The sequence below is a fragment of the Lepidochelys kempii genome, chromosome 1, assembly GCF_965140285.1.
Source record: "Lepidochelys kempii isolate rLepKem1 chromosome 1, rLepKem1.hap1, whole genome shotgun sequence".
Lineage (NCBI taxonomy): Eukaryota > Metazoa > Chordata > Testudines > Cheloniidae > Lepidochelys > Lepidochelys kempii.
In genome coordinates this window covers 13,174,557-13,195,121 of record NC_136380.1, presented here as the reverse complement: position 1 = coordinate 13,195,121, position 20,565 = coordinate 13,174,557, and the positions used below count along the sequence as shown (strand labels likewise).

Below are 20,565 nucleotides of genomic sequence, written 5' to 3'. Positions count from 1 at the left end.
GGACTATGGCCCAAGTGACTTAGGAGCTTTCGCAGAAAACACACACACACTTCCTGTGCTGCAATTAAGGATCCCTCTCTCCAAGCAGAGGGGAATTGGCTTGGCCTGGTTGGGGTTTTCTGTTGTGATCGATTTCAGACAAGTAACACAAATAGCTCAGTCCAAAGCTGATTATTGCATCAGCCTCTGGCTGGGAAATAGCCCCAGTCCCCCAGCCCAGCATGGGGCAGAGCTTGCAGTGCCAGCGGGGGAGGCAGTGAAATTGCTCCCCCAAAGGCAGAGCTGGGCTGCCTTTCTGTTCCTCGCTTGAGCCACTTGCCCACTCTAGCCCACAGAACAGAGCGCAGGAGCCAGGCCTGCGTTGACAGACACAACATCCTAATTATCCCACCACCATGGAGCCCAAAGGGAGGGGAGGGATGGTCCTCCATGGGGCTCCAGAGTCTCTCATATGGCCAGGCATGCAGGGGCAGGTATACTGGCCCTGTGACCCTTGTCCGGCACAGCCACAGGGAGGCAAGGAGACTTTGCACCCCGTTTGGTTGCTCTGTGATGCAGAAGGGTTGGAGAGGGATTTCTAGTGTCTCTTTATCTACATCAGACCAGACCAAGCCGTGCTGGAGCGTGGTGCCCAGTGCAGACAGCCCCTTGTAGCACCACAGAACAGCTGCGGAGCGTGTAGGGTCTGTGCTGTCACGGGGACGGTGTCTGCTGACTTGGCCCTGGGCAGCTGTTCTGGGTCTAACCCCACTGGCCTCTGTGAACCTGGGCTCTCAGCATGGGTGCTGGAACAGAGGGGTGGGGGGTGGGGCATGGCCCTCCCACTTTTTGAAAGTGGATGGGCCTGGCCAGTCCACTTTTCACCACAGCCTCGGACCCCTGCCTCTCCTCTTCCCTGCCAAGGCCCTGGCACTGGGGGCGAGGAAGAGGGGGCAGGGCCATGAAGGGGGCGAGGTCTTGTGGCCCTCCCACTTTTAGGCAGAATCCCTTGCCCCTGATATTAGATGATCTGTCCACTTGAGGTGCGAGGCTCTCTCTTAATGTGGGTGGTGAGTCCAGCTGTGCGGCTTGCATAGCTCTTTGGGGTGGGGATGTCTTGGCAAATTAAGTCATCCATCACCCTCCCTTCTAACAGTGAAGCCCTTCTCTGTCTCAGCAGGCTGCTAGAGGCCAATGCTGAGGCTTCTTACCCTGAAATCAGAGATTCAAATCGTACTTGGTCAACGCTACCCTTCAGCATTACGTAGACTTGGGGGTCTCTCTGTTCTGTTCTGTCCAGGATTCCTAGATCCTACCCCACTACAAATACTCACCCTTCCTAACTATGGCAGCAAAAAACCAGGTGCTGGGAGAGAAGGCCCTGCCTGGTCCATGACCCAAAGTGAACCCTTGGCCAAACCAGGCCATTTGAGCCATTTTCCCTAAAAACCTGAACCCATTGACCTGCCCTGCTGCTTTACGGTCTCAGCAGTTCCCTTGATTATCTGAACCTCCATGCACCCTGATGTCTTTGAGAACAGTACGGCTTCAGACTGAAAGCTCTTCGGACCAGAGCTGGTCCCTTGGCAGGAGAGGCGCTCCTAAGAGGGGCTGTGTTATCAATAATCCCAATGCATGAGTGGAGGGGGGGGGGTTTCCAAGGAAGTGTGAAGCTTTTAATCATGCTAGCACTCCTGTGGTGGTAGATCTGGCAAGAAGAGCTGCCCAGCAAGGGGTGCCCTTCAGGGAGCTGGCTGCCCAAGGCAAGGGGGGGGGTGTTGTGTAACTCCAGGTGCAGATTGTCCATCTGTTGATCATTCTACTGCAGTCCCTGCCACCTGTTTTTGTGTATTGTCTTGTAGCGATTGAGTTTTGACGTATGGGGACACCCCCTGGTCAGACGCTCAAAGCTCACACTGATAAGGGAGGGGGTGGCTTGGGCTCCTAAGTATCAGCCGGTTGAAAACCCCCGGATTCCATGGAACCGTGAATTCCCAGCCCACGCTGGCTGACTCAGGCCCTCATGAAGCAGCTAACGTGATGCTGTTGGGTTTGCTCTGTAGGGGAGGTCCTTGAGACCTTTTAAACCCAGATCCTGTCCCCACTGCGCAGAGTCTAACGTTCTCCTGGTCTCTCTTGGTCGAGGGGGCGACATGTCCTCAGACCAAATTTCTGTTCCCATAGAAGAGGAAAGACTTGGGTGTCAAGCACCAGCTGCCAGTGGCTCTTCACCCTCGAGGTGGGGCTGGGTATGGATAAGTTGTGTGTGTGTACGCTGGCGTGTGTGTGGCATGCTACGGGGCTGGAGCTGTATTACCCCCTGGAGACTTGTAGCCATTATCTTCCAGGGCAGCATTGCCAGGGAGCGCTTTCTAGACCGTAACCTGCCCTCACCCTTCAAGCACCTTCCAATTAGATGCAAGGCTGAAGGGATGGGGCGTTGTAGCAAACCCAGCACCAAGGCTTCCCCAACCAGCCTGTTATAAGGCCATCCTTAACTCACTTGTTCCCTTGCATGGTTCCCCAAAGCTCTTGCTAAATCTCCCAACATGTCCGTGAGGTGGAAAAGTAGGCTTAGCCCCACTTTACAGTTGGGGAAACTGAGGCATGGACACACTGAGGGCTTGTCGACACACAGGACAGTTAATCTGAATTAACATTCAAAATGGATTACAGTGGCCTTAATTTGGTTTAGTTAACTAAATTAATGCTACTTTAATTCTGAGCAAGGTTTTTTTGTTTTAACTAATCCACTTTAAATTACTTTGGATTAATACAGCTGGGTGTCCCAGTATAGACAAGCCCTAAGCAACTTGATCCAGGTCCTACTGTGAGCCAGTGGCAGGGCTGGGGATGGGACCCAGGAGTTCCTCTCACTCCAGGCCCCAGCTCTGTCAGCATTTTGCCAAGCTCACCCTAGTCCTCTGGGCTGGCTGCCGCCCCAGAGGCTGAGTGTTGGTCACACGTCTCTTCTCTTGCCTCCCACTGCAGGTGATCATCTGACTCCCTCGTGCACCAGGAGACCTGAGAAGCGGCTCACTTGGAGGCTTCTGGTTGAACAGTCCACCCACAAAACGCACACCCTGGGCGCTGCTGAAGGAGAAGCGTGACACTCATTTTCCCCTCGGGAGAGCTCCACCACCCCGGAGAATGGCAAGGCGCAGCCCCGGGTACCAGGGCCCGGGCTGGCAGGGAGGAGCCGAAGGACACGCCCAGCATCCCAAAGCATTTTTCTTTTGGGGAAGGACTTGGGGGGGAGGGGAAGGGGGCTTGGGGTGCTGGAACAATTCATATAGTGGGGGGTGTCAGAGCCATTGAACCAAACTGTAAACCTCACTTCAAACCAGGGGGCATGGCAGCACCCCTAGTTCTAGCACCTATGGGTGGGATGGGGGATACTTAGCTGCCCAACTGGAAAAAACATGCTACCTTCTTTAGATCATAGGGGCTGTTGTTCCAGCAGAGAGCAGTGTTTTTAAACTCGGGCCTAGGGGAGAGAGAGAGAGAGGCAGCTTGTTGCTGGACTGGAGCATGTTCCTACCTCCCAGGGGCTCCAGGATGAAGGAGAACGGAGCATTGCAGTGTACCGGTCTGGGGTTGGCGGCTAGCCCTGGGGATGGCGAGTTTGGCTTTCTCTTTCTCCCTTCATGAACAAAGGGAAACCCAGGGGGACTTGCAGTGAAACTCTCTGGCTGGAGTCAGCCCAGCCTCATGTGACCAAAGCTCTGTCTACTTTCATGTCCCCGTGGTGATTGCATTGGGCCAGTAATGGCACAGCTCTCACAGTGTAATTTTATCATCTCTTGCCACATCTGGTGTTTTTCTTAAAGCCCCAGCTCCTGGATCCATGTGATTGGAAGACACACTCAGCTTTCATTAATCCCCCTTGCTCACCTTGCCCTAAATTTCTAGTTCACATGGTTGCAGGAAAAAGCTTGAAAACATGACCCCCATGATTCAGAAACCAGAAATGACATAAAATGAACCCAAATTTTAGGCTCCCCCACCCCCAAAATCATAATTTTTAAGCCCCTCTCGTGATCTTTTGAATGTGCGCAGTTGGCCACGGTGCTCCCATCTCCCCCTAAGAGGGCGAGTGGCATTGTAGTTGCTAATGGTGCTTCCAAGAGACGCACAAAAGCTGCAGGGGAGGAATCCAAACAAGGCACGTTTCCTCCGTTGTTCCTGCCCGCGAGGGAAGCAGGGACCAGGCTCCACTGAGCTGAGCGGTGCCTAACCCTGCCTCAGACAGACGGTCTGTATTTTTGTTTGTGTGGGGTCGGCTTGTCAAGCAGGAAGCTGCACTTACTGGTTCAGAAGCTCAGGGATTCTCTGCGTTGGTGGTTAATTGTGGATCGTTGCCATTCGCGGGAAGAGCTCTGTGGCTGGGTTGTGACAGGATGGTCAGTGTCTGGGGCTGGGTTCTGCCCGCTGCCCAGCACTAAGAGGCTGCCCCAGCTTACTCAAGTCAGTGGCTGACTTGGTGTTTGCTGCTGTGGTGGAAGCTGATTCAGGCCCCAGCCAGGTCCCTGCTCTGGATGCTAACACTGTACATGAGGCTGTGGGGAATTCCTCCCCCTCCCCTTCAAACTCTCAGCTCAGGGTTACTTTCCAGTGAAGTATTTTTCTTAGAGCCTCGTCCGTGTCATGAGAGAGCAGTGGCTCCCTCAGTTGAGGACAATGTTCTGCTGGGGGCAGTTACCCCTCTAAAGAAGGGAAATCGTTGCTGTTAAGAATGACTGCCCCGATTTAAAGAAACTTAATGGTGATCGAGAGAGAGCAGGGCTTGCGGGCTCCCCCTGGTGTCCATGAAAGGGCTGGCCATTCTGCCTACGCCGCCCTAGGGCAATCCACCACCCCCTTTAGAAAAAGGGATGGGTGAGTTTTCCCAGCCAGCCCTTTAGTGGCGTCCATCCTTGCCCACTGGACGGGAATTTCACCCACTTGTTCTGATGGCCTGGGATCTACAGGCAATCAGATTAATGAGCCGTCTGGCTAAGCATCTGTGAAGCCTCTTGACTCTCCTCAGGGCTCCCTGCCCAAGGGGCCTCCTGGCCACTGAGAACCCTGGGGCTGACCCCACTTGCTTTGTTCTCACACGGCAATGGCTCCCCGCGTCGGAGAGGGCATCATGCAGGATCTCCCAGGGGGCTGCTGCCTTTTCACTCCATCTCACTTAGATCCCATTCAGAGCTCTCCTCTATGACCGGGCATTATTGCAGGGCCCATCCTGTGAGCAATGACTAATACTCACTTGGGGGCACTTACCCAGCAAACCCACCCTGGGATCACAAACTCCAACAGCATCTTCCAGGCCTGGCCCTGATAACACGGCGGCATCGCTGCCAGGCGTGCGGCACGTTGGCCCATCACTCTAGCAAAGTGCAGTGTTGCATTAGCAAGACCGGCCCATAATTCTCAGCAGGTCAGAAACTCCAGGACTGAGCCCTTCAAAAACGAGGCGGGGGAGCCCCTCTGGCTTTCCAATGATAATCGATCAGGTAACCGAGGCCCATGAGCCGCCTCCTCTCGGGTGGGGGGGAAGCTTAGGTATGCATGTTGCAGCGCTACTGTCATGTGCTAGACATGATGTAGGATTTGGGGCCAGCAGCTCTGTCCTAGCCCAGCATGTGGCCCCTGGGCTGGCATCCCTTGCCCAGCCCTCCTGGGGTGTTATCCCATTGTTTACAGTAGGGTTAGTTCTGTTATGTATTGTCAGTCGCTCCGTTGATCTGTTTTGTACATCACATGCTCTGTTATTTATGAGGGCGGTGCGGGGACCTGCTTTTTAACCACGTTTGTACAAGCACCTCCCCCCCCCCGCAGCTGGCAGCGTCCCCGGCTGGGCCCGTGCCTTTTATTTATTGAAGATAATGTGGTTTTTTAAAGCCATCATTTTGTTTTTAGCCTCCTGGTTTATTTCTGTAAGTCAATAACTAAATAAATCCAATGTCAAGTGAAGGTGGGGCGTTAGGGGATTGGTTTGTTGGTCGAGCCTCTTTCTTCTCGGCCTGCGTTTGGGGAAGCGGGCGTATTTCACAGGCACTGCTGCACCATTGGCTTGCGTTGAGAGGAAGGATGGGCCGGGGGGGGGGTAGGGCACCAGCCTAGGACTTGGGAGGCCTGCATTCAAGTCCCTGCTCTGCCACAAACCTCCTCTGTGACCATGGGAAAGTCACTTAGAAAGGGACGTAGGCGCCCAACTCTAAGGGGCGGGTGCCACTGACCTTCTCAAAACCATCGTGCAGCTGCCACGTAACCGTAGAGGTGCCTACGTTTGCATCCGTCAGTATGTGCAAAGCTACCTCAAGGGCTGACGCTGCCCTCCAGCTAACGAGCTGCTTAGAGCCGTCGCTCAAGCCTCAGGCTTCCCACAGGCGGTGAGCCCACGCCCAGCTTACCAGGCATGCTGAGAGACATACAAAAGGCAGCGAGAGGGGAGCTGGGTGGGGGTGTGCCTAGGGCAGTCCCCTAAGTCGTGAGAGACCTGGGCTCCAGTCCCTGGGCTGCCTGATTTAAGAACAAGACGAAGCGGACATGGCTTAGGCACCTTCTTCCCGAAGGGGTTCCCAGCTGAGAACCATAAATAACTGAAGATCGGGGCCTAGGCCCTACCTCTTTCCTTGGCATTTCACTCCTGGGGGCTGTATGCAGCTGCTTGCTCACTTCTGAGCCTGCTCCAGCACCTCACTCTCCCCAGGCATCAGCCAGGGAGCCTGGGGCTCTAGCTCAGGCCTGAGAATTGCACTGTGCAGCAGAGACCCCTAAGTACCTTTGAGGGTCAGGGCCTCTGCCTCAGTTGCCCAGCTGTACAATGAGGCTAATGGTATTGCCCTCTTGAGTACTATTAGGCTCATTGTACAGCTGGGCAACTGATGGGGGGGTGGGGGGGAGATAAATACCTTCGCTCAAGGGTGGGCAAACTGCGGGCAGCATCCGGCCCATCAGATCTTTTAATCTGGTCCTCAAGCTCCTGGCAGGGAGTGGGGTCGGGGGCTTGCCCCGCTCTGTATGGCTCCTGGAATCAGTGGCATGTGCCCCCTCCGACTCCTACGTGTAGGGGCAGCCAGGGGCACTGCACACTGCCCCTGCCCCAAGCGCCAGCTCTGCAGCTCCCATTGGCCAGAAGCTGCAGCCAATAGGAGCTGCAGGGGTGGTGCTTTCAGATGGGGGAGCATGCAGAGCTGCCTGGCCGGCGCCACGCCTCCCCTTAGGAGCTGCAGGGGGGACATGCTGTTGCTTCCAGCAGGTGATTGAGGTAAGCGCTGCCTGGAGCCTGCACCCCTGACTGCCTCCCGTGCCCCAGTCACTCAGTCCCAGCCCGGAGCACCTTCCTGCACCCCGACCCCCTCAGCCCCAATTTCGTGAGCATTCATGGCCCGCCATACAATTTCCATACCCAGATGTGGCCCTCAGGCCAAAAGGTTTGCCCATCCCTGCCTTAGCTTATGAGGGGCTCAGGTATTATGGTCAGAAATCACAGCTTGCCTTGGGGCTGCCGTGGGTCTATAGTCTAGGCCAGTGGCTGGCACTAGGCAAAGCCCCAGCTGGAGCCAAGGGGCTAGTGCTGGATGGCTGAGGGGCAAGGCTAAGCTTTCGATGGTGCAGTAGGCCCAGAGTCTTTGCTGCCGCACAGCATGTGTGTTCCTGCTGTGTGGGGATGTGAGGATTTTAAAGCTTCACAAGGAAGCTAATGACATTTACTAACAAAGCAGAGCGGCATTTTCCATCCTGCACGGAACCACCCAGCAGTTACCTGGAACAGGTTCTGGTCCCAGCTTTGGTGGTTGCATAAGTGCGTGCTGGGCCCTTTATGCTCAAGGATCACCAAGTGTTGGTACATTAAGCCTTGTGGCCTCCCTGGGCCAATACTAAATATCATCCCTAGTTTACTGATAGAGAAGGCGACGGGCAGGGTGTTCTAGTCCTGCCCCTGCCTTGCCAATGCTCCTTGAGCACATCCCTTACAGCAGCCTCTCTGCCTCAGTTTCCCTAACAGCTCTGCCCCCACCTACATCCTCAGATACGTAGAAGACTTTAAAACACCAGCCCAAGCCCATCATTCTTGTTGCTCTCCCTGGGTCATCCAGAGCCAGACACCAATAAATAACCAGACTGGACAAAATCCTTAAGGGCAGGCCCAAGGACGAATCCTGCACTGGCCCAGAGCGATGGACTGAGGGAGCAAACGGAGCCCTTCATACACCTGAGCTAGAGTTCAGGCTGTGGCTTATTTATTTAGAACAGAGGCCTGGCGCTGTCCGACTCAGTTTCCCTGTCTGCGCACTGGGGAGAACCCATGCCTTTCTCCTATGACTTGCCCCTTGCCTTAAAGGAAGGTGTGATCCTAGCACAGAGTATCAACATCAGTAATGCAACGGGAAGTCCGGAAGCATCACCAGCCCAGCGCCTCCTTGGTAAAAAGCCTGGAGCGCTTCCTACTTGTTTCTCCGGCCGTGCCTGGCAGTGGCCCATGCAGCCCCAGTTGTTCTCCTCACGTTAGCGGGGGGGCGGGGGATGCAGCAAGCCCGCTTGCCTCAGAGAGGCTCAACGCCTCTGAAAAAGCAGGTTAAAACATGCAGTCACGCACAGCAGTGTGGCAAGCCAAGCAGCCAGCGTGCGCAGTTAAAGGGAGAAGTGTAAAGCCAGGGGGGTGGGGAAGAATAAAAGACAGGCATGTTTAGTTCAAACCACCCACACGCTGAGTATATACTGGCAGCCTCTGAGCTGCCTTAACGGCCAGGGCCTATTTAATATACATGCACACACATAACGGCAGGACATGCTCGGTCTCTCATAGTCTCAGCTATTTATATATATATATGACTTAAGAGCGCTGGAGAAAGAGAGTCAAATATAAATAGTCTTTATATTCAGGAGCTAGAATACAATTTGTCTTAGTCGTGGACCATCACCATTTATCTTTCTATAATACCAGTTTCCAGCAAGGAATATCAGATTTTACACATGAGCCAAACCACAGATGCTTAGTAATGCAATCTGAGCCACAGTAAATAGTTCGCTCTTGTTCGTTCTTATTTAGCCAGCAGCTGACGCCTCCCGGCCTCATTGTAGCTACATATTATTTCTGTCGCCAGTAGGAGATTTAAAACTAGACTTAGCAGAGCATGAGTGACTGTCTGGCCTTGAAGGAGACAGCGCAGCCTGCCTGGCCTGGCCCCGCCCCCGGCCCCAAACGCCATTTGCGAGTTTTGGGGTTTGCTCCCCTCCCACAATTTTTGTCTATATTGGTTGCAGAGAAAAGCTTCCAACGCTGCCTGCCTGGGTCACCAACCACAAGTACTGGAAAGACAGTGCAGAGAGGTGTGAACCGCCCACAGTCATTGCAAACGAATGTTAATTCTGAACTCTAATGCTGTCACACTTGAGTGGCCAGCTTTGGTAATTATTTGAGCCTCAGGCCAGATAAATGATTTAATGTTTACGGGGAGAACAAAACCAGAAGCAAAAGAAACTTAGGTTTGTACCCTGTGGACAACGCCACCATCCGGCCTGTTACGCAGGGCATCATCTTCCACTCAGCCCTCTCTCTAGGGCCTCACCTCCAGGCTCTCTCTAGGTCTTGCAGCGTCTTTCTGCCGAACGTCTCCAAGGTACAACCTTTCCTAGCCCACCACACGGCTAAAACTCTCAGCCAGGCTCTCATCAGCTCACCTCCCAGTTACAGCAACGTCCTTCTCATTGGCCTTGATGAACACTCGCTGTGCTCACTCATAGCAATGCGAAAAGCTGCTGCAAAGATCATTCTCCTAGCCAGGCCCTTTTTTCCATGTCACCTCCTTCTTTGCAGCCCTCCACCTGCACACCCCCTCCATTCATGATCGTATCACACAAGCTGCTTGGCTTCAGTTTCAGGACCCTTCATAGTCAAGCCCTGCCCTACCTATCACCGCTCATTTGCTGTGGTGCTCTCAGTGTTCAGCTTTGATCAGCCCAGGATTTCAGCTTCCATGGCCCACTTGTTTCATTTTCAACCACTCGCCTTCGTGTTTCCTCCCATGCTGCCCCTCATGTATGGGAGCAGTGCCCTGTAAATAACAGCAACCCTCATTACCCCCCTTCCCATCCCATCCTTCAAATTCTCCTTTGCTGTGAGGCCTTCAAAAAAAACCCTTCACAACTGTGCATAGCACACGCTGCCTGGGGCAGGGCAGACCCAGCCCCTCTGTGGCCTGAGCCCCATAAAACGTGCTTCCCAGGACACACCCAGCCTCCCCCCTGTGGCCAGGGGACCCAGAGCACACGCTGCCCGGGACAGACCCAGCACCTCTGTGGCCAAAAACCCAGAGCTCACGCTGCCCGGGGCAGATCCAGCCCCTTTGCGGCCGGGGACCCAGAACCCACGCTGTCTGGGGCAGACCCAGCCCCTTTGCGGCCGGGGACCCAGAACCCACGCTGCCCGGGGCAGACCCAGCCCCTCTGTGGCCGGGGACCCAGAACCCACGCTGCCCGGGGCAGACCCAGCCCCTCTGTGGCCGGGGACCCAGAATCACGCTGTCTGGGGCAGACCCAGGCCCTCTGTGCGTACAGTCGCCTGCCCTGTGTAGGGAGAGTACTTTGGCCTGGAAGGGTTTGGAGCCAGCACAGGCCCGGCAGGAACCCCGCCTGCTGCCCTGTTACCAAGCCCTCCCCTGCAGCACGCTGCTGCAGCCACTCGATGGCATCAGCACCGCATTGTTCAGCAGGGAATGGCCTGCGTGAAGGCGGCTGGGAGGGGTGTCGCAGCCCAGACACTGCACCAGTGCAGACTCGCCGGAGAATTCCTCAGTGCCAACAATCTGCCCCGAGCATTCACGCCAGGGCTCAAGGCACTGTCATTTACAGCCCCACCCCAAAATGAATCCAGCTCTCAGTGTGGTCAATGCTTGTGCTTTGCTCCCAAGTAGGGTGACCAGATGTCCCGATTTTATAGGCACAGGCCCGATTTTTCGGTCTTTGTAGGCTCCTATTATCCCCTACCCCCGTCCCAATTTTTGGGTCTTTTTCTTATGTAGGTTCCTATTACTCCCCACCCCCGTCCCGATTTTTCACACGTGCTGTCTGGTCACCCTACCCCCAAGTCTCATGTTATTTGGCGGTTTTTCTTAAAGCCCCCAGCCCCTGCGTTCTGTGACTATGTGAGCCGCTCAGCTGTCGTTCGTTAAAGCGTCAGTTACTCGCCCTTGCCCCCTGCCCGAGTGCGTCTGGAAGGTGCGACCCATAGAAGGCAAAGAAAAAGACACCAGAAATGTAGCAGTCTTTCTAACGCTCATTTTTTAAGCCAATCTCAGGATCTGGGGTGGGCGCGTGAGGCCTGATTTTGGGGGCGGCTGGTACAGAGCGCGGCACCTGGCAGCTCCGCCGCAGCACCTCTCGCCTGTCACCAGAGCCACAAAACGATTTCGGCTCCTGAACGTTCGGCGTCCAAACACCTTTGAGGCTCTGGGCCTCACCCTCTCGGCCACCTGCAGAGGCAACATTACATACACAACCCCTCTGATGAAATGTGGGGCGCGCCTCGACCCTGTGCGGGGCGGAGGTGGTGGGGAGGGGGCAGAGCAGGGCAGCCTGTGCATTCTGCCCAGGGCATCTCTGCTGAGCTTGCCAGTCGCACGGGGAGCAGAGTCTGGAGGCAGGAGGCAGCCTGCGGGTTGCACAGTCCTCTCTGGGGGTGTAACCGTGGCTCTGGAGAGGCCAGTGGGGAAGCCAAGGGACGGTGGGTAGCCAGGCCCCTCAGGGAGGGACTCTTGGCCAAGCCAACGGAGGTTTCTTTAGGGGGGCACGCTAGCTTTGCCAAGGGGCCCTGCCTAGGGCAGTACTGCTATGCCCCCTCCCTCCCTCCCTTCCCCCCTCTCCCCAGCAGAGCGCGTCACAGCCATTCACAGCTTCACCCTCCCCATCCCCCTGCTCGGCAGGGCTGTGCTCTCACGCAGGCTTTACTCAGAGCAGCTCGGCGATTTGCCCAAGGTCACCCGGGGACTCGGTGGCAGAGTAGGGAATGGAACTGGGGGCTCCTGTGCTGTGTCCCCGGCCACGGCCATACCCACTAGCCTGTCCTTCTTATGAGGGGCGTGGTGCTTTCCCAGAGCTGCCCAGCCAACATAGTGGGCCAGTCTGATGCCTGGTGTAACCCAGTTAAAGTCACTGGAGCGACACCAGGGTCACCTCTGGCCTGACGTCCCCTTGGGGCTGAACTTTTGGGGGCGAGGTCCCCAGCAGACAGCAACGTTCACACAGCACAAGACAAGGGCTGAGCGTGACTACAGCTTGGCCTCATGATGCACAAAGGAGTTGGCGACTTGGATCAGCCCCCGCGGTCCATCCAACCCAGTGTCCTGGCTGTGCCAGTGGCTGGCACCCGGTGCTGCAGAGGGAGGTGTTAGAACCCCGCAGTAGCAGACAGCAGACAGAGGAGAGGAAAGTGATCAGGAACAGTCAGCATGGATTCACCAAGGGCAAGTCATGCCTGACTAATCTAATTGCCTTAGATGACGAGATAACTGGCTCTGTGGATGAGGGGAAAGCAGTGGACACGTTGTTCCTTGACCTTAGCAAAGCTTTTGACACAGTCTCCCATAGTATTCTTGCCAGTAAGTTAAAGAAGTATGGGCTGGATGAATGCACGATAAGGTGGACAGAAAGCTGGCTAGATTGTCGGGCTCAACGGGTAGTGATCAATGGCTCCATGTCTAGTTGGCAGCCGGTATCAAGTGGAGTGCCCCAAGGGTCGGTCCTTGGGCCAGTTTTGTTCAATAGCTTCCTTAATGCTCTGGCGGTTGGATATTAGGAAAAACTTTTTCACTAGGAGAGTGGTGAAACACTGTAGTGGGTTACTTAGGGAGGTGGTGGAATTTCCTTCCTTAGAAGTTTTTAAGGTCAGGCTTGACAAAGCCCTGGCTGGGATGATTTATTTGGGGATCGGTCCTGCTTTGAGCAGGGGGTTGGACTAGATACCTCCTGAGGTCCCTTCCAACCCTGATAGTCTATGATTCTATAACGCACGCCGAGTTATCAATAATCCTCCCCCTCACCCCACGTCACCTTTCCATGCAGCAGGGCCTGCGCTGGTAAGGGACACTTAACCTTTGGCTGCCATGGGACACTAACACCCCCCCACCTCCCACCCCCATGTGGCTGCCTTAATGCAATCCCTAGTGCAGACACAATTCGCACCATTCCCACCCCCTTGCCAGGGCAAGCTGCACTAGTGACAGTCAGGTTCACAACAGGGGTTTGCAGCAGGGCAGCTGTGGGTGTGAGCAAAGTGCAAATGCGTCCTCCACACACTGCATGATAAGTGGGCTTGGTTTGTGGCGCCTGGGAGGGCAGAGCTGGCCCATGAGCGAGTTAGATGCCGGGGGGGGGGGGGTTGTTATTAAAAGAACAAGACATAGGGAAGGGAGTTGGGCTCATTGTGATTGCTCAGGCTGCCATTTGCCCCATGCAACACCTGCCAGGCAACAAAGAGTTAATGAGCTGCAGCCATTCCCTGCTGTGGTCCAGATGCTGCACCAAACTCCCCCCCATCCGGCTCCAGCTCTGCTCAACCCTCCAGCAGCAGGGCCTGTCACGGGGGCGAGGGGGGGACCTCGTGAGGCCTTGCTGTCTTTGGCTACTCCTTCGCTGTCCGTGCCCTGCCTGGCTGCTCAGACCATTACCGGGGAGCCAGGTCACAGGCAAGGAGTGAGCGGCATGGGGTGGCATCTGTACCATCGCATCGGGCCAGCCCCACAGCGAAGCCAGCAGGGCAGGATTTGTGCCGGTCAGTACCGGGCTTACAATGGCACCGGGCCCATGCTGGGAAGGTGCCCATTACGGACCTGTCTAACGCAGCCATACGGCCAGGTCTGGCCCCTTGCCTTGGTCATTAGGGCAGGCCCCTAAGTGGTGGGAGACCTGGGCTCTCCCACCTGTAGGGTGCCCATTGCCCAGCATCCAGGCTCTGCCATGCAGGCTGGGCAGGGCTGCCGGCTGCGAGGCCAGTGGGCGCGGCCGGGCAGGTTCTCGGCGGATCGTGTCCCAGGGTCTTCCCTGCACCCCAAAGCAGCTCCAGCTCTGAGCAGTTTCTGCTGCCCACCACATGTGGGGCCCTGCGTCTGCTTGCCCCCCCGGGGCCGAGCCACGTGGGGCCAATGCAGAGGCTGGTCTTGGCCAGTGGGGGCGAGGGCCAGTGCAGGGGGCTTGGCTGGGCCCTGCCAGGCAAGTGGGTCCTGAGGGAGCTTGGCCTGCGCAGGTCCCGCTTTTCTCTGGCCTGGCTGATCACGCCGTTCCCGAGAGGCCAAAGCAATCCCAGCTCAGCCCCCAGTGGGCTGGTGAGTTTGGGTGCGGGGGTCTCTGAGGGAGGCTGCGGGGGGGTGCTGGGCAGGGGTTGGAGGCAGGTTGTGTGTTTTGGGGTGCTGGGCAGTGGGGGAGGGCCAGGGGGAGCGCAGAGGCAGTCTGTGGGTGTTGGGCAGTGGGGATCTGCGGGGGGGTGCTGGGTACTTGTGGGGGAGGGGCTGTAGGAGGCATTGGGGCAGGTTGCTGGGGTTCAGGGAGCTGTGCAGTTGTGTGCGGGGTGGGCACAGGGGTCTGTGGGGGGATCTTTTGGAGGGGGATGGGCATAGTGAGTCGGGAGGGAAAGGGGCAGTGTGGCATGTCACGTGGCACAAGCCCACCCCCGAGGGGAAGGGGCACACTGGCAGAGCAGGGCCAAGCGGGCCCAGGTGTATCTGGTGGCTGTCAGTCTGTAAACAGTGCCCTCCTCCCGGGCTGGGCGGAGTGGGGCTGCCCCCACCGTGCCATGCCCATTGCCCCCAGCTGGTCCCTCACTCTGGGAACCCCCCATGCCATGCCACATTGCCCCCACGGGGGCCCACAAAAGATTAATCTGGCCCTGGTGCCGTAATGCTCCTGCAAGGAGCCCTTTGCACTGCAGGGGCCTGTGGTGTCTCAGGCCTAGGAAAGCCCAGCAGAAAACAGCCTCTCGCCCCGCAGGTACCACACATGCATTGCTGGGCCCCACGCTGTCTGCTCACGCTGCATTGGGGCCAGGCTGCTTCCTCTGCTCCCTGCTCAGACCACTGCAGAGCCCCCGCTGACGCCGGCATGCACGGGCCCCTGCCTCACCTCCGCGCTGACAGCAGCCCAGCGAGGAGCTGGGCGCGCCAGGGTCAGGCAGGTGAGCGGCCCTTTAGTGGTGGCTCGTTTCTGACTTTCTTTGGCTAGTTAATCCTGCCACACAAGGGTATGAGGAAGGGCAGCGTCAGGGCCAAGCCAGCCCACGACAAAGGCCCCCCAGGATGCCTGCCCCCGCCCCCTGTGTGAATTTAGTGCTGGCGAAAGAGACGCAGCCCTTGGAGCCCAGAGGCATGGTTATCTGCAGGGCTGGTACAGCATGAAAAGCCGCAGGCTGAGCTCCCCCACCCCCGCTGCCTTTTGCAGAACATCCCTATTCCAACGGCCTGGCAGATCTGAAGCAAGGGGCATAAGCATAGCCCTCAGCCCATTGCTTTCACTCCTTCGCAGGACCGCCTGGAGCTGCACCTGCGAACTGGCTCCCTGGGCCTCGCCCCTGTGCCAGCTTCCAGGCTCAACGCCCCCGGACTCAGGGCAAAATGAAGGAAATGTGAGGAATCCACAATGGTCCGCAAGCTGCGGTTGTCTTAGCGACTGTGATACTGACATGCGGCCGCCAGGTGGAGCCCTCCAATGCTTAGTTGCCTCGTTGGTGTGTGTTCAGAGGGCTGGGAGCAGGAGGTTGCAGTGCAGAGCACAGGGCTGTGTTTCCTTCCTACGCCAGCCATGGCTCTTTGATAGTTATAGCCACTTCCCAGCTGCAGTGGGCTCGCTGCCTGGAGCTCCCGCTCCGGCGGGGTGGGATGGGGTGGAAGCTGGTTTGTGAAGGGTGTAGCAGGCTCACTGTTGTTTGGAGGGCAGGGCCTTGGCTCTGTCTGGTGCCTGGTATGGGGCCAAGCACATGGCCATTGATTAGAAAATAACGGTTACAGTAGCACACACAGAGCCCTCTCTCTCTGCATTCCCCCATCCACCCCCTGTCTCTCTCCTGTGTTCACCTCCCCTCCATTTCTCTCCCCAGCTGGTCCTCCTAGGATGGGGGCCCCAGCACGGTTCCAAGAGTGGGGTGAGATTACTGTGGCAGGTGTCACCTTTCAGCGGCTGTTGAGAGGCTGCTCCCTTCACACCCTCTCCCTGAAATTGCAGCCTTTGTCCCACATTCACCAGCCAACACCAAATTTCAATAGCTGAGGTAAGGAACCTGGATCCCAGGATGTTTCCCCAGCAACGAGGGGCCAAAGAGCAGCTGAAAAAGGATAAAACCAGGTGATAAGAAAATTGCCACTACCAGATCCCAATAGATGCCCGCTAGCCTGGGATTAATGCCAAGAACTCAGATCTCAGAAGCAGCATGGCAGGGGAGACTTCCCGTTGAGATACTTTACCAGGTGGGTATTTAAGCCGGCAGAGGTAAAAAAGAAACGCCCGGCTTGTTGCACAATCAGGTGTGCCCTTGGCGGTTTTGTGCTTTTGTGTTTACTTGTGTGTGCATTTAGATCCAGGTTGTCACCCTTTGGGTGGCAGTGGGGGTGGGTTACACCACAGGAACTGTGATGCAGGAACACGGGTGCTGCTCCGCTCCAGAGCCACTGAATACCTGCTTCTTTGGTCATTCTGCTGCTGTAGCTCAAGGCAATTAATCTATTCTGGCAGCTCCTCTGCACTAATAAGGACTCAGTCCAAGCTCAGATGAAATTGTCTTGGCTGCATGTTGTGAAAAGTGGCCCTTCCCCATGACTTTTGCTGTCACATGTAGCTGCTGAGAAGTGTTTTCTTAGCTAAATTTCCTCTTTCAGGCCTGCTGTCTTAGGCTCTCCCATTACAATGGGCAAATGACCGAGCAAGCAGTTACTCTGCAAGCAGTTACTAAACATGCCCACAATTAAACATGAAAAGGAGAGATTTAAGCATTTATACCGGTGCTACTCAGTCATTTCAGTAGGGCAGCATTGGTGTAACTGGGGCAGAATCTGGTCAAAGCTGGAGTTGGTAGATACTTGGTCCCGCACACAGCTGGAGTGCATTAGGAATTGACGGCCAAGTGTCACAAGTAATTATGAGTTCTGTGGCACGTTGTAGACTAACAGACGTATTGGAGCATAAGCTTTCGTGGGTGCATGCATGCATCCGACGAAGTGGGTATTCACCCATGAAAGCTTATGCGCCAATATGTCTGTTAGTCTATAAGGTGCCACAGGACTCTTTGCCACTTTTACAGATCCAGACTAACACGGCTACCCCTCTGATAAGTAATTATGAGTATCCAGTATAAACACACTCCAAGTCTATTCCCCACATGGTAGTCCTCCTTAAGGGATTAGCTGCATTTCTGCTGGAGTTCTTAGGAACCCCCATGGCCCCTAAATTATAGCAGACACCATCTTCCCCAGATAAGGAAGAATGGACAATTCTCCTTCAGAGCCCATCAAAGGGCACACACATTTTTTGGAAGACACCATGGGTGAGCAATGCAGACAGTCCTAACTCTGAGGCTCTGGAGCTGTAGAGGAACATAGGACTGGAAGGTACCTCATCAAATTCAGTCCCCTACTATCACAGGTAACCCCGTCATGTAAACCCGTTCATAAACTGATCAACGTCCATCTTAACTCTAGGACGGTTGCTCGCCCCACTGCTCCTATTGGGAGGCTGCTCCAGACCCTCACTCCTCTGATGGTTAGAAACCTTCTTCTAATTTCCAACCCGACATCATTCAGGACCAGTTTATCCCCATTTGTTCTTGTGCCAACATTGTCCTTTAGCTTCAATAGCTCTTCTCCCTCCCTGGTGTTCGCTCCCCTCGTATGTTGACAGAGAGCAATCAGGTCCCCCCTCAGCCTTCGTTTTGCTAGGCTGCCCATGCCAAGATTTCTGAGTCTCCTCTAGTAAGACAGGTTCTCCATTCCTCGAATCATCCAAGCAGGCCTTCTCTGCACCTGTTCCAGCTTGAGTTCGCCTTTCCTGACCACGGATGCCCAGAACTGCACACACTGTTCCAGACGAGGTCTCACCAGTGCGTGGTACAACAGTATCGAAGCTTGTCTGTCTCTATTGGAAATGCCTTGCCTGATACATCCTTGGGTCACATTTCCCTTTTTCAAGGCCACATGGGTGGAGGGCACTAATGAAATGTGCTGAGGACACAAAGTTGGGAGGCCTTGTCAGTACAGAGACCGAGCTGCTTGTCGCCACGCTCCAGCCTAGTAGTTCTCCTGTCAGCACCACTTGTTGTCAAAAAACCTAACGGGATGTTGGGAATCATTGAGAAAGGGATAGAGAATAAGACAGAAAATATCATATTGCCTCTATATAAATCCATGGTACGCCCACATCTTAAATACTGCGTGCAGATGTGGTCGCCCCATCTCAAAAAGATGGTGTCCCTAGCCTCTGTTTGCTAGAAGCTGGGAATGGGCGATGGGATGGATCACTTGATGTTCACCTGTTCTGTTCATTCCCTCTGGGGCACCTGGCATTGGCCACTGTTGGAAGACACGATACTGGGCTAGATACCTTTGGTCTGACTCAGTATGACCGTTCTTATGTCATCGCCCCTTTAGTCAGTTCCTTACCCATCTCACACTGATCTGCGTCTTCTCCAGCTTAACTAATAATTTCCCATGCGATACCACATCAGATGCTTTACTGCAGTCTTGGAAGTAACACAGAGGACTTTAAAAGGGAGCGAATGGCAGTTACACTGCAGACCTGCACCACTGGATCCTTACTCAGCCAATAGATTCCTTTCAGAATGGTCACCTGCATGTATCAAAAATAAACATCCTCATTAGTGTACCTCTAGGCAATAACGACTTGCATCACCACGGGAGCTGCCACTGACAGCTCTTAAAGCGCTTCACAACCATGAGCAGCGGCACAATAGAGCTAAAACCAAGGGCGTGTGAGTGGGAGTCGGGGGAGTAGGTGCGGCGTTCAGTTTTTGTTTTGTGCTTTCTCTCCCGCCCCCCGCCGACAGGAGCTTAGGAGGAAAGGCTAGGATAGCTCCAGTAGCAGCAGTGACCCAAGGAATGGAAGAGACAATCAAGATGACCGGATGTGGAAGCTGTGGGATGTACATTATCCTGGAGCTGGTACCCAAACAGAGTTTAGTTTCTACGAAGTGCCGCTTGATGGAGCTGATGGAGGAGAAGATCTGAGTTTTGGAGATGCAGATAGAAACTATGGTTGAGTTTAGAAGGGGATTCAAGCAGATGATGGAGGGAAGGCAAGAGTCAAGACTCACAGATGCAAGCTCGACTGGAGAACTCTGAGGGGAGACTGCTGGGTGAGGAAAGTGGCCAGTGGGAAGTATGGAACTACGAGAACCAGGCAGAGGAAAAGACCGGCTAGTGAAGGAGAACTAGAGCTCAGGAACAGGTTTGCTGAGCTGGAAAATGAAGAAGGGGTGCAGCAGGCTAGTCCTACAAGAAGAGGGGAAGAATCAGTGGAGACAGCCAGAGTTCAGAGCTCCAGGAGGGTAGAGGATGACTCACAGAAGATGGCAATGGAGAAAAAAAGACAAGAGGACTTGCAGCCAGAAAGAACAGGAGGAGGAATTGCACCAACACTAGGAAGAGGGAGGTCTATGTAATTGGGGACTCACTACTAAGAAGAACAGACAGGCCTGTTACCAGACCTGATCCGGAGAACAGAAGGGTGTTCTGTCTGCTGAAAGCTAAGATATGGGTGGACCTGAGGTCAAAGAGGATCCTAATGCGAGCAGGAGAGAATCCACTGATTGTCCTTCATGTGGGGAGAAATGATATCGCTAGATTCTTGCTGGATTCATCAAGGGAGACTATGCCAGGCTGGGGAAGATGCTTAAAGAAATGGAGGCTCAGGTGATCTTCACTGGGTTTCTGTCTGTTCCTAGAGGAAAAGAGTGAAGGTAAACAAGATTATGATGATCAACAGATGACTCAGTCAGTGGCACTATCAGGAGGGCTTTGGGATGTTTGACTGCAGGAGGCATTCATAAACAGAGGACTGTTCTCATGGGATGGAGTCCACCTGAATAGGTAGGGAAATCAACTGGCGTATTGTGTCCAGTCCTGGGTGCCACGTTTCAGGAAAGATGTGGACAAACTGGAGAAAGTCCAGAGAAGAGCAACAAAAATTATTAAAGGTCTAGAAAACATGACCTATGAGGGAAGATGGAAAAAATTTGGTTTGTTTAGTCTGGAAAAGAGAAGACTACGCGGGGATATGATAACAGTTTTCAAGTACATAAAAGGTTGCTACAATGAGGAGGGAGAAAAATTGTTGTTCTTAACCTCTGAGGATAGGACAAGAATCAATGGGCTTAAATTGCAGCAAGGGTGGTTTAGGTTGGACATTAGGAAAAACTTCCTGTCAGGGTGGTTAAGCACTGGAATAAATGGGTTGTGAGTTCAATCCTTGAGGGGGCTGTTTAGGGATCTGGGGCAAAAATTGGGGATTGGTCCTGCTTTGAGCATGGGGTTGGACTAGATGACCTCCTGAGGTCCCTTCCAACCCTGATATTCTATGATTCTATGATTCTAAGGCTACTTA

At 54.7% G+C, this 20,565-nt stretch overlaps 1 protein-coding gene across 2 annotated transcripts in view; it reads left to right on the top strand.

Moving 5' to 3' along the window:
- Positions 1-3,222, top strand: part of RELT (RELT TNF receptor) — an 80,974-nt gene extending 77,752 nt beyond the window's left edge. For both annotated transcript variants that reach the window (XM_073316148.2, XM_073316052.2), the window contains exon 11: positions 2,971-3,222. In XM_073316148.2, coding sequence (XP_073172249.1) covers positions 2,971-2,982 — 12 coding nt within the window. In that variant the 3' untranslated portion in view covers positions 2,983-3,222. The remainder of the gene's footprint in view (positions 1-2,970) is intronic.
- The last annotated feature ends 17,343 nt before the right edge of the window (positions 3,223-20,565 follow it).